This window comes from Trichophyton benhamiae, assembly GCF_000151125.1.
Source record: "Trichophyton benhamiae CBS 112371 chromosome Unknown contig01094.0, whole genome shotgun sequence".
In the NCBI taxonomy this organism is placed as follows: domain Eukaryota; kingdom Fungi; phylum Ascomycota; class Eurotiomycetes; order Onygenales; family Arthrodermataceae; genus Trichophyton; species Trichophyton benhamiae.
The window spans coordinates 285,861-303,368 of record NW_003315093.1 but is presented as its reverse complement, the minus strand read 5'-3'; the positions used below and the strand labels follow the sequence as shown (position 1 = coordinate 303,368).

General features: G+C 51.1%; 8 protein-coding genes across 8 annotated transcripts, besides 1 other annotated feature; 4 read left to right on the top strand and 4 right to left on the bottom strand.

Moving 5' to 3' along the window:
• Window positions 1–92: 92 nt before the first annotated feature.
• ARB_01669 (uncharacterized protein) lies at window positions 93–1,339 on the bottom strand (the record flags this gene model as incomplete). The annotated part of the gene is made up of 2 exons (XM_003012115.1): window positions 93–1,251; window positions 1,323–1,339. The coding sequence occupies 2 exons, from the start codon at window positions 1,337–1,339 to the stop codon at window positions 93–95; spliced, it is 1,176 nt and encodes a 391-aa protein (XP_003012161.1).
• A 672-nt stretch (window positions 1,340–2,011) lies between these two features.
• On the bottom strand, window positions 2,012–3,040 carry ARB_01668 (uncharacterized protein; the record flags this gene model as incomplete). The annotated part of the gene is made up of 3 exons (XM_003012114.1): window positions 2,012–2,386; window positions 2,448–2,689; window positions 2,752–3,040. 3 exons carry the CDS (start codon window positions 3,038–3,040, stop codon window positions 2,012–2,014), a joined length of 906 nt encoding a protein of 301 aa, XP_003012160.1.
• A 676-nt stretch (window positions 3,041–3,716) lies between these two features.
• Window positions 3,717–4,342, top strand: ARB_01667 (uncharacterized protein; the record flags this gene model as incomplete). Its single annotated transcript, XM_003012113.1, has 3 exons — window positions 3,717–4,034; window positions 4,111–4,155; window positions 4,250–4,342. The coding sequence occupies 3 exons, from the start codon at window positions 3,717–3,719 to the stop codon at window positions 4,340–4,342; spliced, it is 456 nt and encodes a 151-aa protein (XP_003012159.1).
• A 565-nt stretch (window positions 4,343–4,907) lies between these two features.
• ARB_01666 (uncharacterized protein) lies at window positions 4,908–6,119 on the bottom strand (the record flags this gene model as incomplete). Its single annotated transcript, XM_003012112.1, has 1 exon — window positions 4,908–6,119. One exon carries the CDS (start codon window positions 6,117–6,119, stop codon window positions 4,908–4,910), a length of 1,212 nt encoding a protein of 403 aa, XP_003012158.1.
• Window positions 6,120–7,350: 1,231 nt separating this feature from the next.
• Window positions 7,351–7,428: a sequence feature (Short protein (ARB_01665, EFE31517.1) was converted to a misc_feature.).
• Window positions 7,429–7,721: 293 nt separating this feature from the next.
• On the top strand, window positions 7,722–8,132 carry ARB_01664 (uncharacterized protein; the record flags this gene model as incomplete). The annotated part of the gene is made up of 1 exon (XM_003012110.1): window positions 7,722–8,132. One exon carries the CDS (start codon window positions 7,722–7,724, stop codon window positions 8,130–8,132), a length of 411 nt encoding a protein of 136 aa, XP_003012156.1.
• Window positions 8,133–10,626: 2,494 nt separating this feature from the next.
• Window positions 10,627–12,288, top strand: ARB_01663 (sexual development activator VeA; the record flags this gene model as incomplete). Its single annotated transcript, XM_003012109.1, has 1 exon — window positions 10,627–12,288. The coding sequence occupies one exon, from the start codon at window positions 10,627–10,629 to the stop codon at window positions 12,286–12,288; it is 1,662 nt and encodes a 553-aa protein (XP_003012155.1).
• Window positions 12,289–12,501: 213 nt separating this feature from the next.
• Window positions 12,502–13,739, bottom strand: ARB_01662 (uncharacterized protein; the record flags this gene model as incomplete). The annotated part of the gene is made up of 5 exons (XM_003012108.1): window positions 12,502–12,690; window positions 12,885–13,020; window positions 13,122–13,173; window positions 13,335–13,561; window positions 13,588–13,739. The coding sequence occupies 5 exons, from the start codon at window positions 13,737–13,739 to the stop codon at window positions 12,502–12,504; spliced, it is 756 nt and encodes a 251-aa protein (XP_003012154.1).
• Window positions 13,740–14,313: 574 nt separating this feature from the next.
• Window positions 14,314–17,075, top strand: ARB_01661 (nuclear RNA binding protein, putative; the record flags this gene model as incomplete). The annotated part of the gene is made up of 2 exons (XM_003012107.1): window positions 14,314–14,415; window positions 14,601–17,075. The coding sequence occupies 2 exons, from the start codon at window positions 14,314–14,316 to the stop codon at window positions 17,073–17,075; spliced, it is 2,577 nt and encodes an 858-aa protein (XP_003012153.1).
• Window positions 17,076–17,508: the final 433 nt, after the last annotated feature.

Sequence of the window (17,508 nt, the reverse complement as noted above, 5' to 3'; positions counted from 1 at the left end):
TTCAGGTCAATTTTTCCAATTATTATTCAGTCTATTTGATAAAATATATACATAGCAGATGATTGTAAACCAACAGGTTCGACCCAATAAAGTCAACTGATGATAGGATCCTCCAACCCAGCAGTGAGCTTATCCACATATTCGCCCGAGTCTATTATTTCGTGCTCCTTTGCGTCTGTGCGATTACCGGCTTGCAAGGCTCTATCGTTCATCACCTTCGCAACAGCATTGATAACCCCTTCTTCCTGCCAAACCCAATCATCACCATCCTTGCCTTCTCCACGATGGTACGCATCATACTTCACACTTAGCTCAGGATCCCGTGCAATCACGCTTCTTGTCACACTAAGAGCCTGTAGCTTCGACATGGCAGCTAGCATAGTCGCAGTAGACACGGATAGAATCTGCTGTGCCTGCTCCGCGGGCGTGGGTAGGGTATAAAAGAGCCTATTGGTAGCTGACAAGTAAATCAGGGCAGCACAAATAGCGTCAAACACAGTAAATGCTAGAGGCCGCAGCGTGACTAGCTGAACATGTAGACTCGTTGGAGCATCTGGGTATTGAGCGTATAGTTGCGTCCACTTATTACGCTGGCCGTCAGACGAGCTCCTCGAACGGGAGAAAAGAGGAGACGTTGCTCGTAGGATAACACATAGTTCGATAACCAAAAGCGCCACAGCGCCAACGAGGAACTTGTTCCTCCACCTGGCTGTCTTCTCCCCTACTATGGAGCTGGAAGTCGCTATGCCAATAACCAGAAAGTGGAATAGATGGGGCACTAGAGTGTTAAAGGGCAGATAGTAAAGAAGGTATGTAACCGCGCTATCCAACGAGCAGAACGGACAGGCAATCAGCGGCTCTGATCCGAGCTGCAGGTACACTCCTCTTGCCGTGTGAGAGCTGAAGAGCTTCTTGAGCGTGGAGTCGTGTTCGCTTTCGACCTCGAACCGTCCACCAAGCCGTCTCAGGCGAGAGAATAACAGTTCCGTCGGCGTATTAAAACGCGAGCCTGTCAGTTTGAAGATATCATTTGTGCCCGAGCTGGTGCTGGAGAGTATATTACTACCCGGCGTAAGGCTAAGGGCGAGGAAGAGGGCGGTTGAGAGGAACAGGGTGTTAAGCGCGCGGGAGGCAAGTGTAGGAAGAGCCTGGGGAGGCGGACGGTTCGTAAGATGCGAGTGGACTGATCGGAAGAGAGCAATGGCCTTGGGTATTATGATCGGCGCAAAGAAGATGGCTAACGCCTTGATGCTATCGTGGGTTATGAGTAGTCAGTAGCTGGTGATAGGTGAGCCTGGACGGAGTTTGGACGTAGCGCATACTTATCGTAGGAGAGCATATTTCGGGAGTACGCCTGCCCACTGCTCTGATAGAATAGGACCTAGATATTGATAGTATCACACATCCTACGCAGCATGCTCTGAGTAGCTACGTCTATGGCTTTGTGTTGGGGAGTTGTTGCAAGTATCTGCATAGGTGTTCATTAAAAAATATATTTTAAGCGCGGGTCTTTCTTTTTAGCTAGTTAACCACCTGCAGCTAACTTAACTACCAACAGGGGTATGCCCATGACAGATGCAAGTGACTCGACCGGACATAAAGACATACACAAAGACATCGAGATGCATAAAATGGTATATAAACGACTAAAAAGACAGTTACAGTCGCTGGCTAAATAAATAACAAAATAATTTAAGTACACAAGTTCTTTTCCTCAGAAGGCTCGGGAACGCTAGACGCTCGCTGATTTCAACCGGAAGTAAAAGCAAGGATGAAAGACGGAGATGGAGGTCCTCAAATATAAAATCGTGAAACGGCGCCACACCCGAAACACCTGCCAATCATGCTAGAAAGTGAATAATGGGGCTTGAATATTAAAGGTGGAGGGAGAAAAAAAGCCACAATATGGAATCCAGCTGCATAGACAAGCAAATTCGAGAAAACGAGCAACAGAAAGAATGTTGGTGGGTTTCCGGAGTGCAGACTCCACAGATCATCTGGACTGGTATCATCAAATATAGTTAGAATACATTGCAGGATGATGGGCGAGATTGGGAGCGGCAATCTCCGCAGAAGGCATGGGCATGGGCGCCGGCATTGGCGCCGGTGACCTAGATGCGTTGGCAGGCGGTGTAGAGAAGGCGTCTAGAGGTGAAGAGATGTGGACTGGGTATCCGTTAGGGGGCTGGGGATGTCGTTTATGTCGAATTGAGCCTATCCGTGGAGTGGTGGATGAAGACTTGTAGGTGTTCAGGGAGGCTTTGTGCGAGAGCTTGAAGGATCTGTAGCTGTCCTTGCGAGTGACCACTTCTTGCGTAGCAACAGCTCCTCGGGCACGAACATGACGTGCAGAGATTCCGATATCTGGATCTCGAAATACATAGCTCTGTGTCAATTGGTGTTAATGAGGAGCCAATCACATCAGTGAAAATGGAAGGAGTACAAACCAGGCCAATATTGAGGGTCCCGATGACAATTGACACAACGCCAGCTCCGAGGATGAGTTTCCAGAAGGGAAGGCCTATTTCTTTCGGGCGGGTGGACTGGTTGTTCAGCTCCCCCAGAGTCGAGATACCGAGCAACACCATGGTAGCCCCGAGAGTCACAAAGCCGGAGTCTTCGCCGAGCAGGGGCCAGTTCCGGTCAAAATACGCCCTGAAGACGCTGAGTTCCGAGACAATGAGGAATGCTATGGATGACATGTTAGAGTAGGGTATATATTTATGTCTGTGGAGTTGCAGAAGGACGTACAGCAGACGGATGCAGAGGCAACATGAGTAACGGCTTCGAAAAAGAAAAAATTGGTGACCAGGACGATTTTGATCAGCAGAATTATGTTTGCGGCGATGACGACAAGAAGGCTGATGATGTTCATGACCCGAACGAGATTTAATATCACATACCCCGGGCCGGCCAAGGGAAACTTGGGGGCCTCCATCTGCAAGGGTCGTTTTTCTTCAGTATTATTGTGGGTGTAGGAGCTGTAGTTGGAGGAGGGAGCGAGCGAATGCGCTGCAAGACTTGGTGCTTGCGATGGCATGGTTAGAAGACGATGATCTTATATATTGGCAGCAGCGGCAGCAGCAGTAGTAGAAGTAGGAGATGGTATCAAAATGAAGGTAGAAGGTCAGAGAAGAAAAGAAGAGAAAGAAGAAGGCCTGGCCGGCAGGACAGAAGGGCTGTCAGGATGAATCACCAAGGACAGCGAAGAATATGATCAATAAGAAGCGAATGAAGGGCGGTTTGATTCAGCAGAGAGAGCGAGCGATGAATCAAACATCTCGCAGGTCAGCCATTAGACATTTGACAGGCGGTTGTTGGCAGACAGCAGACACTGTATATTGATTGATATGGTATTTTGAACAATAGCTATTAGGAAAAAGGAACCGACACAGGAAAGAGATGAAAGAAAGGCGAAGATGAAGACAGGAGAAGAAGAGGGAAACGCTTGAAGGCCAGTTTAAGCAGCCTCTTCTTCCTCTTCATCCACCAGTCCATCCTGTTACTCCATAACTATATTCACGATATATGAATAGCATGAAACAGCATGGTTGAAACATGTCTGTGCAGTATACGGGCAGAGGCCTCCAACCGCCCGTCCAGGGGCTCCCCTCGGGCAGCCCTGAGAGGCTCTCCTGTGCTTCAGGATGGCCCGTTGTCCCCCTCAGCGACTGGCCCTCGTCGTCCCTCCTGCGCTGCGTCTGCGGCCCGGGATGATGCTGAAACGCAGCGTCTCGAGCATCTCCCGACCAACCACAGTCCGTCTTTTCCTCTTGACTACTCGATCGTTCATCGTTTTCATCTCTGCACTTCGTCTTCCTCTTCGTCTTCCTCTTCGCCTTTCGTCTTCCCGTCTCGTTGCTTTTTTATATCCACGGTCACATGACCCCGGCGCTTCTATCGAACTCTTCTTCCTTCTGCGGCGGGTTTTTTTTCCTTCGTTGCGACCTTCGTTGTCCATCGACTCGCTCTTCTGCGTCCTGCGTCTGCTCGCTCGTCCCCGCGGCCTCGTTGCCTCGTTGCTTCATTGCTTCGTACGCTCCGTCGTCAGAGTATCGTTCGGTTGAAACTAAGCTGCTAAGATAGCGCACCATGACTCGCGGTAATCAGCGTGACAAGGCGAGGGAGAAGAACCTCAAGGAGGCGGCCAGCCATGTACGTTAAGTTGAGCCTCTATCGATAGTGCATGCTTCTCCTGTTCCATGATGTTTGGCAGCAGATGACTGACGACTGACACTCCCGTCTACAGAAGAAGAAAAATGAGATGAGCGGGACTGAGTTTGCTCGTACTAAGGAGGCTCAGGCTGAAATTATGCGGAAGAAACAAGAAGCTGGTTCGTAGACCTTTGGTGGTGATTGCTTAAGACGTAGCCGTTGACTGACTGGTTTGTTTGTCTCTTTATAGCAAATGCGAGAAAGGCGGCTGAAGGGGGAAGCGGGAAGAAAAAGTAGCTGAAGGCATGCCATGCCATTCCCCCGTCGCTGCGACCTGCGTTAGTTCACAGACGATACCCGTTTGCTCTGGCTTTGTCTGGTCAAGAGGTGTTCGGCGTATGTTGAGTTTTTGGATATTCGGCTGCCTGGCCCTCCCGCGTTAACTATCTTTCCAGCCAAGATATCACGATCTGTGATCTAATCAATCTCCGCATCAGGAAAACAGGAGACAGCATGGTGTTATGCATTACGATGATGATAGAGAGGATTACTCCTCTACGAAGACAGCCTCCTTGATTCAAATGATAGCGTTATAGCGTTCTTTTTTATTTTATTTATTTTATTTTATTTTTTATTTATTTATCCATACATTTCAATCTCCTCCCCATATTATTACTAACATATAAATGACAACTCTCATTTGGTTATTCACGAGCCCAGCTCGCTATAATATCTCTTTTATCCACAAGTCATCACGGGAGATGTTGAGCCCACCTCTTCCACGACCTCGGGCCTGGTACATTAGCGGGAATCTCATTTGCCACAGGGCCTTCCAACTCCAACCTCAACGCTGCTGGTCCCTGGCCATGACCCTGGCCCCGGTCATACCATCCTTCTAGTCCACTTTCCGTTTCTTCTACTGTGGTCACCCCAAACCTCGACCCAGCAAGCTCAACAAAAGTCCACAGCGCCTCCCGTTGCCACTGCACCGCACGGCCAAAGCGAATAACCTGCTGCACAACATCATGCACCTCATCGTCATTACCGCCATCACGGACCAACGTAAGTATGTGAAGCAGGAACATCCACCCTGAGTTATCGCCAGGGTTACGTAGGCACCAGTCCCGCATGGTAATAATGAGATGGGTGTCGGATATTAGACGGGAGGTGGTAACTCCCGTTTCTGGTACCGCTGCGTTCGCCCCAGCACCCCTGCCATGTTCGGGTTCAACCTTGACATCAACCTCGTAAGGGGTGACGAGCTCTGATCGATCGTCAAGACCACCACTACCCAACAGGGCCAAGGTCTGCCGTAGATAGCTAAATGCATAGTAGTTCATCGGGTGATGTTCAGCTGCCCGCAAGACAAGCTCAACTTCACGTTTCAACAGCCCAGCCTTGGCCTGCTGCTGCTGCTGCTGATGACGAAGGCAGACCTGCATAAGCCAGAGGCGATGGTACCAGAGCGTCGGCGACTTTGCATGCCGGTGTAAAGGCGATCCAAGCAAGGAGGCAGTAAAGTTGTACTCGATGGAGAGGAGTCGTGGTAGTGGTGGTGGTGGTGGTGGTGTTGGTGACCACGGTCGATCGGCACCATCCGAGCCTTGCTTCGAGAGTGACCTGACAATCCTTCGCTTTCGCCAGTTACAGGCCGTCAGGTGCTCTGAGTCGAACACCAGGATGACCGTCGATGCCGCCGCCACCACATCGTCGTCACTGCCGTCTTCTGGCGTGGGATTGGACGTGAAAAAGGCCCGTCTGGCGGTGGTGAAGGCCCGAACAAGCGCCTTCTTGGTGACGCCTAGAGAGCTGCTGTCGCCATCTGTGAGCAGTGGTCCCAGGGCGTCAGGCAGGATCTCGATCTCGACTGTGTTTTCGCGCTCGCCTACGGAGGCCAGGGTATCATATATGCGCGCATCGAGCGCAGTAGACGTGCTGTCTGCGTCTGTAGCTGGAGCTGACATTGAAGAGCGACTTCATTCTCGTTTAGATATTCTCGTTTAGTTACTTTGTTGTTCTGGCTGCTGCTGCGACGGTGCCTGTCTTGCCAAGGCTGCAAAAATCACGAGATTCAGGGGATTCGCGGCTTGAACAAGATAACTACGCTTATCGACAGTTGGAGCAGTGAGAGTAAGAGAGTCGTAGCTTAGCTGTTGAAGATGTCTTCAGCCAGTGTCGTCTCAACTTCTCAGAGATTCAGAGATGTGCGATGACGCGCAGGGTACAAGTCGTAAAATACAGATACATGATCATCACGCGTGCATAAAAAAAAAAAAAAAAACAACAACAACAGAAGACAAGGACGAGACGAAAAAGAAGCAAAGAATGGAAAAAGCAAGCAGGCTGATCAATGGGAAGTGAGACGGATGGAACAGTCCAACGACTCGCGAGTAGGTCCATCCTGAGAGACTCGAGAGACACATCATAGCAGCCACCAGCTATAAGTACGGAGTGACTGACTTGTCCGTTAGATACGTAGTTAGCTGAGTCCCGAGGGACTCCATCGACGTCAGGGTCTCCCGTCGCACGGCCATAATACAGGAGCTCCCTAGCTATATCAGATATCGGTTCATGAGACATGAGAAACATGTTCTCTGTTGCTATCAGTCATATTTGCTTAAAAAAAAAAAAAAAAAAAAAATACCGTGACCACGGCTCTTCTGTAGCTGGCTCGGCCGGGGCTATGCACAGATAATATAATATTATTAGATTTACATCCACTCTGGAGAGGAACGACAGAAGAACATTGGGTTAACCTTTCAATACCCTTAAATTTGATCACCTTTTTCACCGGAGCAAAGGACCAGAATAAGTTAAAGCCAGAGCCCAGCAGGAAAAGAAGAAAGAGGAGAAGGAAAAAGCCTCCATCGCGTTGTTATTTTCTGTCCTGTGGTTGGACGGTTCGATTTTGATACTGACCAAAAGGGCTTTTTTTTTACTCAATTGCTCTGCTGGGTGGAGGGAAAAAAAGGGGAAAAAGAAACGAAAAAGGACTTGACCCTGCTGCAGCATCCCTGTTGGTACGTTGGGTAATGTTACTATGAGAAGTGAAAAATACAGCATACAGGTCCTGAATCTGGTATTACCAGTCCGGGTTTTACACTGTGCTCTGCGAGACATCGAGGGGGGTCGCCCCAGCCGAACGAGTCAGGTAACCTGTGATGATTGCTCGATCACTGGATTGGATGGACAGCCATGGAAGAAGAGGAGAAAGAAGAAGAAAAGAAGAAGACGAAGACGACGAAGAAGACACCAACGACGACCATGGGTTGATTATTTATACGATGGAAGCCACGCCACATTTATGCTCTTGCTAGTGCAAGGTGTTTTTTTTCTTATGGAGTAGGGAGTATACATACATTATACTATTTGGGTGAGTGGTGATTTAACTACTCTTTGAAGCAAGCGTTTGACGGAGCGAGAGGGCAGTCGGTGACTACTGTGGACTAAGAGTACTATTTTGATAGTTCTTGGTCTGTGTGACGATAGCTCGCGGCCAGAGGAGTAACTAACTCGTTAGTTCAGGACGGGTGCCCGTGATCCGGCGGTTACAGATAGACCATGCGATGAAACGGGGGGGTATTGGGGAGGAGAGGGGAGGGGGTAAGAAGCAGGCGGTTTTGCAAGACAGCGAAGATTTCGATGGCCTGATCTCGATGTTTCTTATGTTTGTTGGCGATGATGATGAAGGTAAACGGACACCCGACGACGTGGCTCTGGGAGTCTCTTCGCCGTCTACTCCGTATAACTACTTCTTCTGCTTTCTTTATCCGGGGCTGAAGAAGGAGGCGAAAGAACACTCGACCGAACACGAAGAGAGTTTCGACCTGTCCATGGTTCGACCGAAGATCGAAGGCGACTTTGAAGGAACAAATCTCGATGGCCACGAGATACGACTTAGGTTACGTCCTTCCTCTCTCTCTGTCTTGCTGCTGCTGCTCGCTCCGGAGGGCAGTGTATACATGAGTTACATGTAAGTATACGTGCGTAAGGATGTGACGTCTTAAGATGCCTGCGACTGCATGGTACTTACATACTTACTTGTAAGTGACTAACAAACCAGGCCAAACAGGGGGGCAAGGAGGAAAATAAATATATTAAAAATGGAGCAGCAAGTAGAGACAGAAGAGCAAATTCGAACCCGACACTGCGGTTCCAGACCCCGAAAACAAGAAAGCAAGAACGAGACGGCATGAAGACGCTGGGAGATCTGCCGTTAGCCAGTCGACGGGACACACTCCTTCGCTGCTCGCTCCCTTGTTTGCTTTCTTTTTCCTGCTCTTTTTTGGCTGCTGTTGTGTGTGGGTGTCTCTGTGTGTTCTGATTGAAGAATCATCCTTGAGCGGGTGACACAGCCATGCAACCTGTGACTTCTCGGTCAGCACATAACATTAAACAGTTATTTTTATATACTCTGTACGGAGTATACATGTCGTCTTCCTTCGTCAGCCAGGGCGAGACATGCGAGTGAACCGAGGAACCAAGCAACCGCAGCAGCACCGTGTCCATGGCATGAGGGACGACAAGCACCAACAAAACAGCACCTCTCTTACGCTGCTCCCACCCAGAAGAACGGACAGGAGGGGGGCCGGCAAGGCTGGGTCGGGTCAGATGGCGTCCGCTGTTTGGGTGCAGCTTGTTGCAGCTGTTATTATTGTGTGTGGCAGGTCGGGTAGTTGGTTGGGCTCCTTGCCTGGCTGGTGGGAGAGAGACCCAGCCGGAGGGGAAAAAAACCCTTGCATGCTGCTCGCGCCCTCTGGGAACCCACCTTCGCGGTGCTGCTGCCGCCGTCCTGGGAGATGCAGAAGCCATCCATCCATTATTGCTATCATTATTGTAAGCCCTAACCAAGTTCCAGTGAAATATATTCATATATATATATATATATATATATATAATAACGAAAGAGCAGCGAGCGACTGCTGTCTGAAAGTAGAAGTGCAAGCGAGAAGGCCGCTGGCGGCTCGAGGACGCCACGTTTCCCGAGCTGCCCGTTCGATGGCTGGGCAAAGCAAAATGCTATTATATTACTCTTTTTGGTCGGATTTTCGTGTTTTCTTCTTCCTCTGCCCTTTGTTCGATCGTGCTCAAGGCTCAAGGGGGCGCACCCTGCGTCCACCACACACCACTGTCTCCGCGGGGCCGCATGCTCCTGAAGTACATGTACCTCCCTGCGTGGCGTCTGACTCGTGCACACTAGTCTGCCATCGCCCGCCCCAAGCCTCTGTCGCTGTCCTCAGCCTCTCTCTCTCGCCATGGCATGTGTGTATATACCTGTCTGCCTGCCTGCCTGTCTGTCTGTCTGTACGGTGCATCCGTCTCCGCCGCCGCCCACCAGCGTTGTTGCTTCTGCGGCCAGACAGGAAAAAAGACAAATTACGAAAACGAGAGGGGAACAACGGTAAGTTACGGCAGGTAACAACGCCTTGCCCCTCTGGGCCTAGTGCTACCCCACCCCTGTCCGGCCCAGCCCGTCGGAGTGGCCCAAGGGAAGCCCGCCAAGCCCGCCAAGGTCCACCATCTCAAATCTTATTTCTCGCCTGCGCTCCCGCTGTCGCATCCACCACCTTGTCGCCCGCCAAGCCCGCCAAGCCCGCTCCCCTATCAACCACTGTGGAGCCCTAGGCCTCGTTTCTTTTTTCTTTTTTAAGCTTTTGCCTGTTATTTTTCAAGTCCTTCTCGTCTCTTACTGGCCCTGCCCGCTGGTGCTGGTACTGTCACGCCCGTTACAGCCCAGTAACATACTGCCCTTTTTCGCTGCGCTTACCGTACCGTACCATACGCCTGTTCCGGGGAGGGATCAGTGCGGCCCCAGCGCCCCGGACCTGGTCCACCCTTTTTTTTGCTTTCCTTCTCGTCGCTCGCCTTTCTCTTCTTCTTCCTCCTCCTCCTCGCCTGCACACAAAAACCAAGCAGCACCGCCAGCACCAGACGACCACCCGCCGACAGACAGACTCTCGCACGGCAGACACGCACTCAGCACACACAGTCTGACTGGCAGCCGTGTCGAAGGACCGCAGACGATAAGTCGTCGCATGGTGAGTTGAGGCGAGGAGAGGCGAGGCGGCGTTGCGTGATTGTCGACTCAACAAACTGACGGCTATCCAGGATACCAGCTAACCGCCCCGATTCTCTCGACTCTTTCTCTCTCTCTCACACACACTCTCTTTGTACTCCTGATTTTGGGCCATAGCCGTCGCCCAAGATGGCTTCCAAGTCGTCCATCCTGCACCCTCCAAATGAGACCGAGCACTCCTAGTCCAGGATCACCCGCGAGGGCAAGAAGATCACCTACTCGCTCAGGGTGATGCAGCAGCCAGAACGTGCCAGAGCATGCGGCGCCGGCGCTAAGTGTACGTCTCTTCTCTTGCCTTCTCTTTTTAAAATAAAGATTGTTATCAGTAGGATGAGAACTAAGGAGTATTAGCCGCTGCGGACCGTCGTCCTGTTGACCCGCCACCGATCGTGGAGATGCGCATCTACGAGTCAGACCCAAACAACGACATGCAAAAGACTGACATCACCTTCTCATACAATGCCAACTTCTTCCTCTTCGCAACGCTCGAATGGGCTCGTCCTTATGCTCACGGCAGAGTGCAGGGCCAGCCGCCCACTTGTCCCGTCCTGACCGGTGTTCCAGTCGCAGGCATCGCATATCTCGACCGTCCCAGCCAGGCCGGCTACTTCATCTTCCCAGACCTCTCTGTCCGGCACGAGGGGCTCTACAGACTCAACTTCAGTCTGTACGAGGAACCCAAGGATAACAAGGACGAAGACAAGGTGTCTCCGTCTCCTGTCGGGACCGTGAGCACGACGGGCATGACCATGCCGATGAAGTCGAGACAGCCAATGAAGAACATGTATTTCCGTCTCGAGGTCAAGACCATCGCCTTCACCGTCTTCAGCGCAAAGAAGTTTCCTGGTCTGTCCGAGAGCACAACTCTTTCTCGTATAGTTGCCGAGCAGGGCTGCAGAGTGCGTATCCGTCGAGATGTGCGTATGCGTCGTAGAGAACCCAAGTCGAACAAAGACTACGGCGGCTACGATGAGAGACACGTTACGCCAGACTCGTACCATCCAGGAACACCGATCGAGCGGCCGAGAAGTGCCAGCAACTCGGGCATGGAAGGTGGTTACTACTGTCCAACACCACAACGCGCTCAGTCCGTCGCTCAGGGGTACGGCTATCCTGCTCCACCACCACCACCAGGACCAGTGTCTCAGCAGTATCAACAACAACCACCACCACCACATCCTTCTGCCGGTCAGATGGCTCTCCCGGGACCGCCAGTGCAGCCTCAAGCTCAGTCTCACCTCTCCTTTGGTGCTCCACAACCACAATACTGCACTCCCCAGCTCCCGCCACAGCAGCAACAACAACATCAACAACAACAACCACCACCGCCGCCGCCGCCGCAGCACCCACCAAGCCAGATGCCCTACTCATCGCCAATGCCCAACTACACACCTCTCCGCCATCCATCAACGACAACAGAATATGAATCTCACGCTAAATACCCTTCCTACCAACAATCGCAGCAACCACAGCAACCACAGCCATCGAGACAGCCGTCTGACCCCAACGTGAAGGCGAGCCTCCCACCAATCTCCATCCCACACGACTCTGCATCGAGCGGGCCTCGCTACTCCTCAGATCCAAAAGCATACCAGTCGACCACATCCCAAGCAACCCAGATGCCTCCTCCATCGTCTCTCACCTCCGCCTCAACTTCTACTTCTTACAACCCGCCCACCACCAACGATGTCGTCGAACCAGCCACTCCAACAGAGCAGACACAGCAGAATTCATCCAATTCAACATCACAGCAGCCACCAACCTATGACCCTACGCCAGGCAAAGGCTGGTCCTTCCGCCCGGAACCCTTACTCTCTTCCAAGCGAGGACACGGCGATGTCTTTGGCACCGCCCAGCACACCCAGCCCTTACACCACGGCAAACGAGCAGACTCGATCACTACGTCATCTTCTAATGCTAGTCGAAGCACTCTGCTATCACGCCTCACTCGACTACAGGGCATCGATGACGAAGACAATGGCATTATCGGTATGACCTACAAGCGAGCCGATGGCCGAGTTGCTACCAGAGTGGCTGGACTGGCGCGAGCGTCGTAAAAAATATCAAGCATCGTTTTCTATCAAAGCAAAACTTGAACAAACTTTGAACGAAAATACCATTTTGCAAGTGTTTCGTGTGATTTTTCTGCATAATGTGCCATATCTATACCAAACCGCAAGCCATCTCTACCCGCCAACCTGACCAGATCTTCCCACCCCGTTTCTTTCAATCTATCTTCTTTCATATCATTTTATCGCTTGCTTGATACATCAAAAAACCTTTGGGAGGGTGGGAACCGGTGGCAATTTGCCCTTTCGAACTTCGTCTTCAGCTCCCTTGTGTCTGCCAGATGTTCTATACGCCTTTTCTCCGACTTGTTTATTTCCCCCCTTTTTACTGCTCTTCTTGCTATATATCTGGTATTCTTCTTTTTCTTTTTCTTTTGCTTCTTTCTCTCGCTATTTATTTCCCTATCTGTTGTCCTTGTCCTTGTCTTGATTCCCCTCGCCTGCCCGTCTATGATATCCAATCCCCTTTACCCTCTACATCTTTCCCGCACGCTTGCTTCTACTTCTTTTCCCCAGATGTATTTGACAACTCCTTCCCGCAACCGTTTTTCTCTCTCCACACACACACACAGACATACACTTACCAATGTTACAGGGGCCGCAGACAACTCGAGTCCAATAGTTTGGAATGAATAGTGAAAAGCCAAAAAATGCCATGTTGGATTGGACAGATGCAGTCGGAGTGCCTTTCCCCTTGCCAGTCGTTCTTCTTTATCTAATCTGAATGAGTATATCTATCCATCTATATCCATTCCAGCCCTACGCATCTCAGTCTAGTCCAGCTTTCTTCTCCGTTCCTCCGTCTTTCCCCTGTTTAATACCCCTTTCTTTCTTTTCTTTTTTTTTTTTCCTTTCTTTCTTCCATGTCCTCTCCTGTGTGTTTGTTTAGGTATATCTATCATCCATATCGTACGTACATTGAACAAATGGGAATATAAAGAAAGAACAGAAAGTGAGCAACAGCCGTTTCACCACAAGCACTCCCGTATAATACTCACTCATCCATCCCATCTACCTGTAGCCAGCTATCCAACCGCAAGAGAGGAACTCTTCTGCAGCGTAATTGGCTGCCCTGCCAACCACCCCTTGTCCTGCGGCGTCTCTATCTCCTGCTGTGCCCTTTTGCCCCTTGCCAGCCCAACTTCCACTAGCCGCGCCTCCGCCGAGGACTAACCTTCTTCTGCTTGTCTTCTCTGGGTCTTCTTCTTCTTCTCCGCTTGCTTGTTGTTTTTCTTCTGGCTCTATTCCTTCTTTCGTCTTTCTTTTATCCGAGCGTGGGGGTTGCACCTGAATTGGGTGTCTGTCTGGTCGGCGAGCCGCGGGTGTCGGTTTAAAAGCTGCTTCTGTCTCTGCTGTTTGGGCGTTGGATAGTTTGGCGTCTTCTTCTCCGTTTGACTTGACGTTGGCTGTTCTTCTTCTGCTGCTGCTGCTGTTGTCATTTGTTGTTCTTTCAAGAGGTCGACATCGCCAACTTCACCTTCAACCACTGACCTCCCCGTCAGCCTCGCCTTTTTCCCTTCACCATCTCCGTCGCCCTCGTCGTTATTTCGTTATTATATTCGTCTCCAGGTCGGCAGTCGAAGGTCGATCTCGGGCGTTTCACAAACCTGCCACAGCCCGCCAGCAACGTCAAATCCCGGCCTGCAGGGAGGCAACCTCGAGCCGAGTCTCGAGTCCAGCTCCAGTCCCCTCTACCTACCATTAATCAGACAGAGTCGGGGGGGGCTTGCCTGCTCGCCTCTCTACGCTATATCGTCCTGTCTGTCTGTCTGTCTCTATTGACCTCGCCGCCGGTGTCTGCTGCTGGTATGTCGGCTCTGCTATTTACTTGCGAACTAACGCGTTGCCATCTCTCCTCCCACTATGTAAACAAACAAACAAACAAAACCCACCAGGCCAGCGGGCAAACGGGAGTAACAGGTTTAGCTAACGGACTAATTTACTTAGATGATACGGAGTACGGGTCCCAGTCGATGTTACTCTAGATAAACGAGCTCGCGGATCAGAGTCAAGATGCCTCGAGCGGCAAAGACGGGCGATGTAAGTGATTATTTGTTTGTTTATCTGGTTCGCGTTACCAGAACCCGTGGCTGCCACAGAACCAAACAGCGAGACGTAGATACGACTCGAAAACATGCACAGAATTCAGTATAACTTGAATAATTCCAGGCTATGCTGCCTCCTTTGCCCTGGCATCTGGGACTCTATGTCGTTTCTTGACGGTTGTTGTGGATGTGGTGTCCTGTGTGGTTGCACTGGCTACTGGTACATGAACACGTATAACTGACTATTGAGCACAGGGAGATGAAGTTGATGTTGATCGCCAGCTAGAGGACACCCTACAGCAGTCAGCTGCTCAGGCTGCTGCTGCGGATGCCTCGCTGGTGGAGGATGGCCCTGGAAGCCCGTACTACGACAGACGGTATGGAAGTAGCAGCAGTCGTGGTCGGGCAGTTGTAACGGGGCCTTCAAAACGCAAGACATATCCATACCCATACCCAGAGGCCGCTGCTGGACGTGATGGTACCCTTTCTGCCTCCACGCCTTCTCATCGTCGCTGTGAGTCCAGCAGGGACCGTTACAGCGTTGACGTTGCCGGTTCATACCATTCATCATCGCCTCAAAAGCGTGTTGTGCCTGGGGAGCTTCCTGAACAGCCGGCTCTTCGTTCTCGCAGAGGTCAGGACGTAACGGAGCTTAGGGACAGACAGGAACGCCAGTCCCGGTTCCTAGAAGGAAGTATGAACGACAAGGTTAGCACACGTCCACCATCTGTTTTTATTGGCGAGGAGCAAGAGTACCTACTCTCGACATACATGGATGAGCACAACGGCGGAAAAGGCGTCAATGGGTGGCAGCCTACTGCAGGTGGTCGGGCTTCGACAGCTCCCTTGCTACAGGGCAAGAAAGGATCTCTTTCTTCCACCAAAACAAACAACACTGATGCAACTGATGCCAAATCCTCAGGTGTTTTCCGCTTTGGAAAGGCTATCGTCTCCGCTATCAACCCAATGGGTGTATGGGGCAACGTCTCTGAAATCTGGAAGGGCCATGATTCGTCATCCAAGGGGTCAGGCTCAAGAGAGATGCCGGTCGACACACCTCATGCCGCACGCATCGAAAAGGCATACCAGGAATACAAGGCTTCGGCGGCCTATAGGAGCACCACACCTTCAACCGCCCCCTTACACAGATATGGCTCTTCGAGGGAGGACACTGGCAGCCCAGCAAAATTGCTCCCCGTTCAGACACCACAACCGCAGCAGTCTCATGATACGAGTGCTTTGATCCAATCCAGCATCAGCAAGGAGCTGCCACCTACACCACTTGAATGGCAAGGTCTGCCAGTTTCCACCGTCTCCAAACGTTCCTCGTTCCAGACAATCAAGGGCTCTCGATCATTCCTTAACCTCAGTCACTCCCTCCGAAAGGAGCAGTCACACAAAGACCTTGCAAGAGAAAACAAGCTGAGGAAAAAAGTTAGCAATCTTGAGGAGAAGCTCTTAAGATATAAACGCGAGCTCAGCACCTTTGCACACGAGGAGGATAAGAAAGTGGATGAGCTTGAAGGAGATGCACACGCGGGCCTCGCTGTTCAAGTTAATAACCATGTAGCTCATCACCTTTATCCCCATACTACGGCCGGCCTCTCGGTTCCTTCAGTCCCATCTCCAGCTCCATCTCCAGCTCCTCCAAGCCATGATGCGAGATACATGCGAATGAGACCCAAAAAGTTTGTTCCAGGTGCCTTGCCCTCTCTTCCCTCAGAGAGACTCCTTCTTGACGATGGAGAGCCTACCACCATTCGTGAAGTCTCAAGGCAAGAGGCTAGCCCTGAGAAGCCCATCTATACGAGGAGATCAGAACCACGACTGAGACGGGCGGTCCCGCGAATTAGAGAGGAAGATGTCACCCGGACTCCTGCCGCCACGACCACTAAACTGACCATAGAGGGAGCAAACACACCTCCTTCACGGAAACGCAAGTCTCCTTCCCCCGACCATGCAAGTATCCGTCGTCGCCGGATCTCTGCCACCTATAGCAAGAACATAAGGAGTAACAACAATAGCAACAATGCTAACGACAGAAATGATTGCGCCTCACCTCCGCCTTCGCCGCAGCCCAACCGTCGTGTCTCGACTGAAAAGCTAACAGGACCCCGTCCGTACCCTGTCAATGCACGTACAGAGGCAGAAGGCCGGCGTAATCAGCCATCTCGCAGAGCCAAAGAGATCAAGCCGGTCTACTACCCAAATTATGATTTGACAGGACGCTCTGTCCCTGTCCCCGAACGATCCGAATCCAGACCCAAGCAAGACCAAACCCCAGCTCCAGCCCCAGCCAAAACGCCAATCCCCAAGTCAACCCCAGCCCTTCCCCCCCATCATGGTGGCCCCTATGCATCAGTGGAAGTAGCCATCCCAATTTCAGTCGCCCCTCCCATCCCATCCTCTACCAAACCACCACCGACGCCAGCCTCCAGGCAAAAACCAAATCAAAAGAAAACTGCAGATGCAACCGCAAATACTGCTTCAATTCCACCCCCACGCCCAGAGTCTGTTCCATCAATAAAGGACATCATAAGCAGATCTGGCAGCCCCAGGAAGCACCACAACATTCCACCGCGTCGTAAAGCTGCCGAGAAGCCTATCAGCATTACCCCGGGGAAGGGGGGTGACGAGAATATCCCGCCTGTTCCTCCACTGCCGGTAGAGCATGGAGGCAGTCCCTTGATTGAAGACGGCGAATTCGAGTGGCCTGAAGACATTTTTTAGATTCCGAGATATGAGTGATGATTTTATGTTCAACTGCCTCTCTCTTCTCCTCTTTTCATACCTGCCGGGTCAAAGATCATCTCATGCCGTTTGATATAATTTTGGCGGTATAATCACCATGATTCCATTGATGAACAGATCTCAAATGTGCATGACGAGATATGATTTGCTCCTTTTTTTTTTTTCTTCGTTATTCCCTTCTGTCACCTCACTATGCCCTTTACCTTTGCCAATTTTAGTACGCACTGCACACCCTTTTTGCTTCGTGCATATTCCTTACCACTCGCACGGACTTGCTTTTGCTGTATCTTGGTTCTTCATTCTTGATTCTTATTATTTGGAAGTCTTTTCTTTTAACCCCCCCAGCGTAGCGCAGCGCAGCACAACATGCATAGTTAGCATTTGGAGTTTGAACGACTGGAGTTACGTCTTT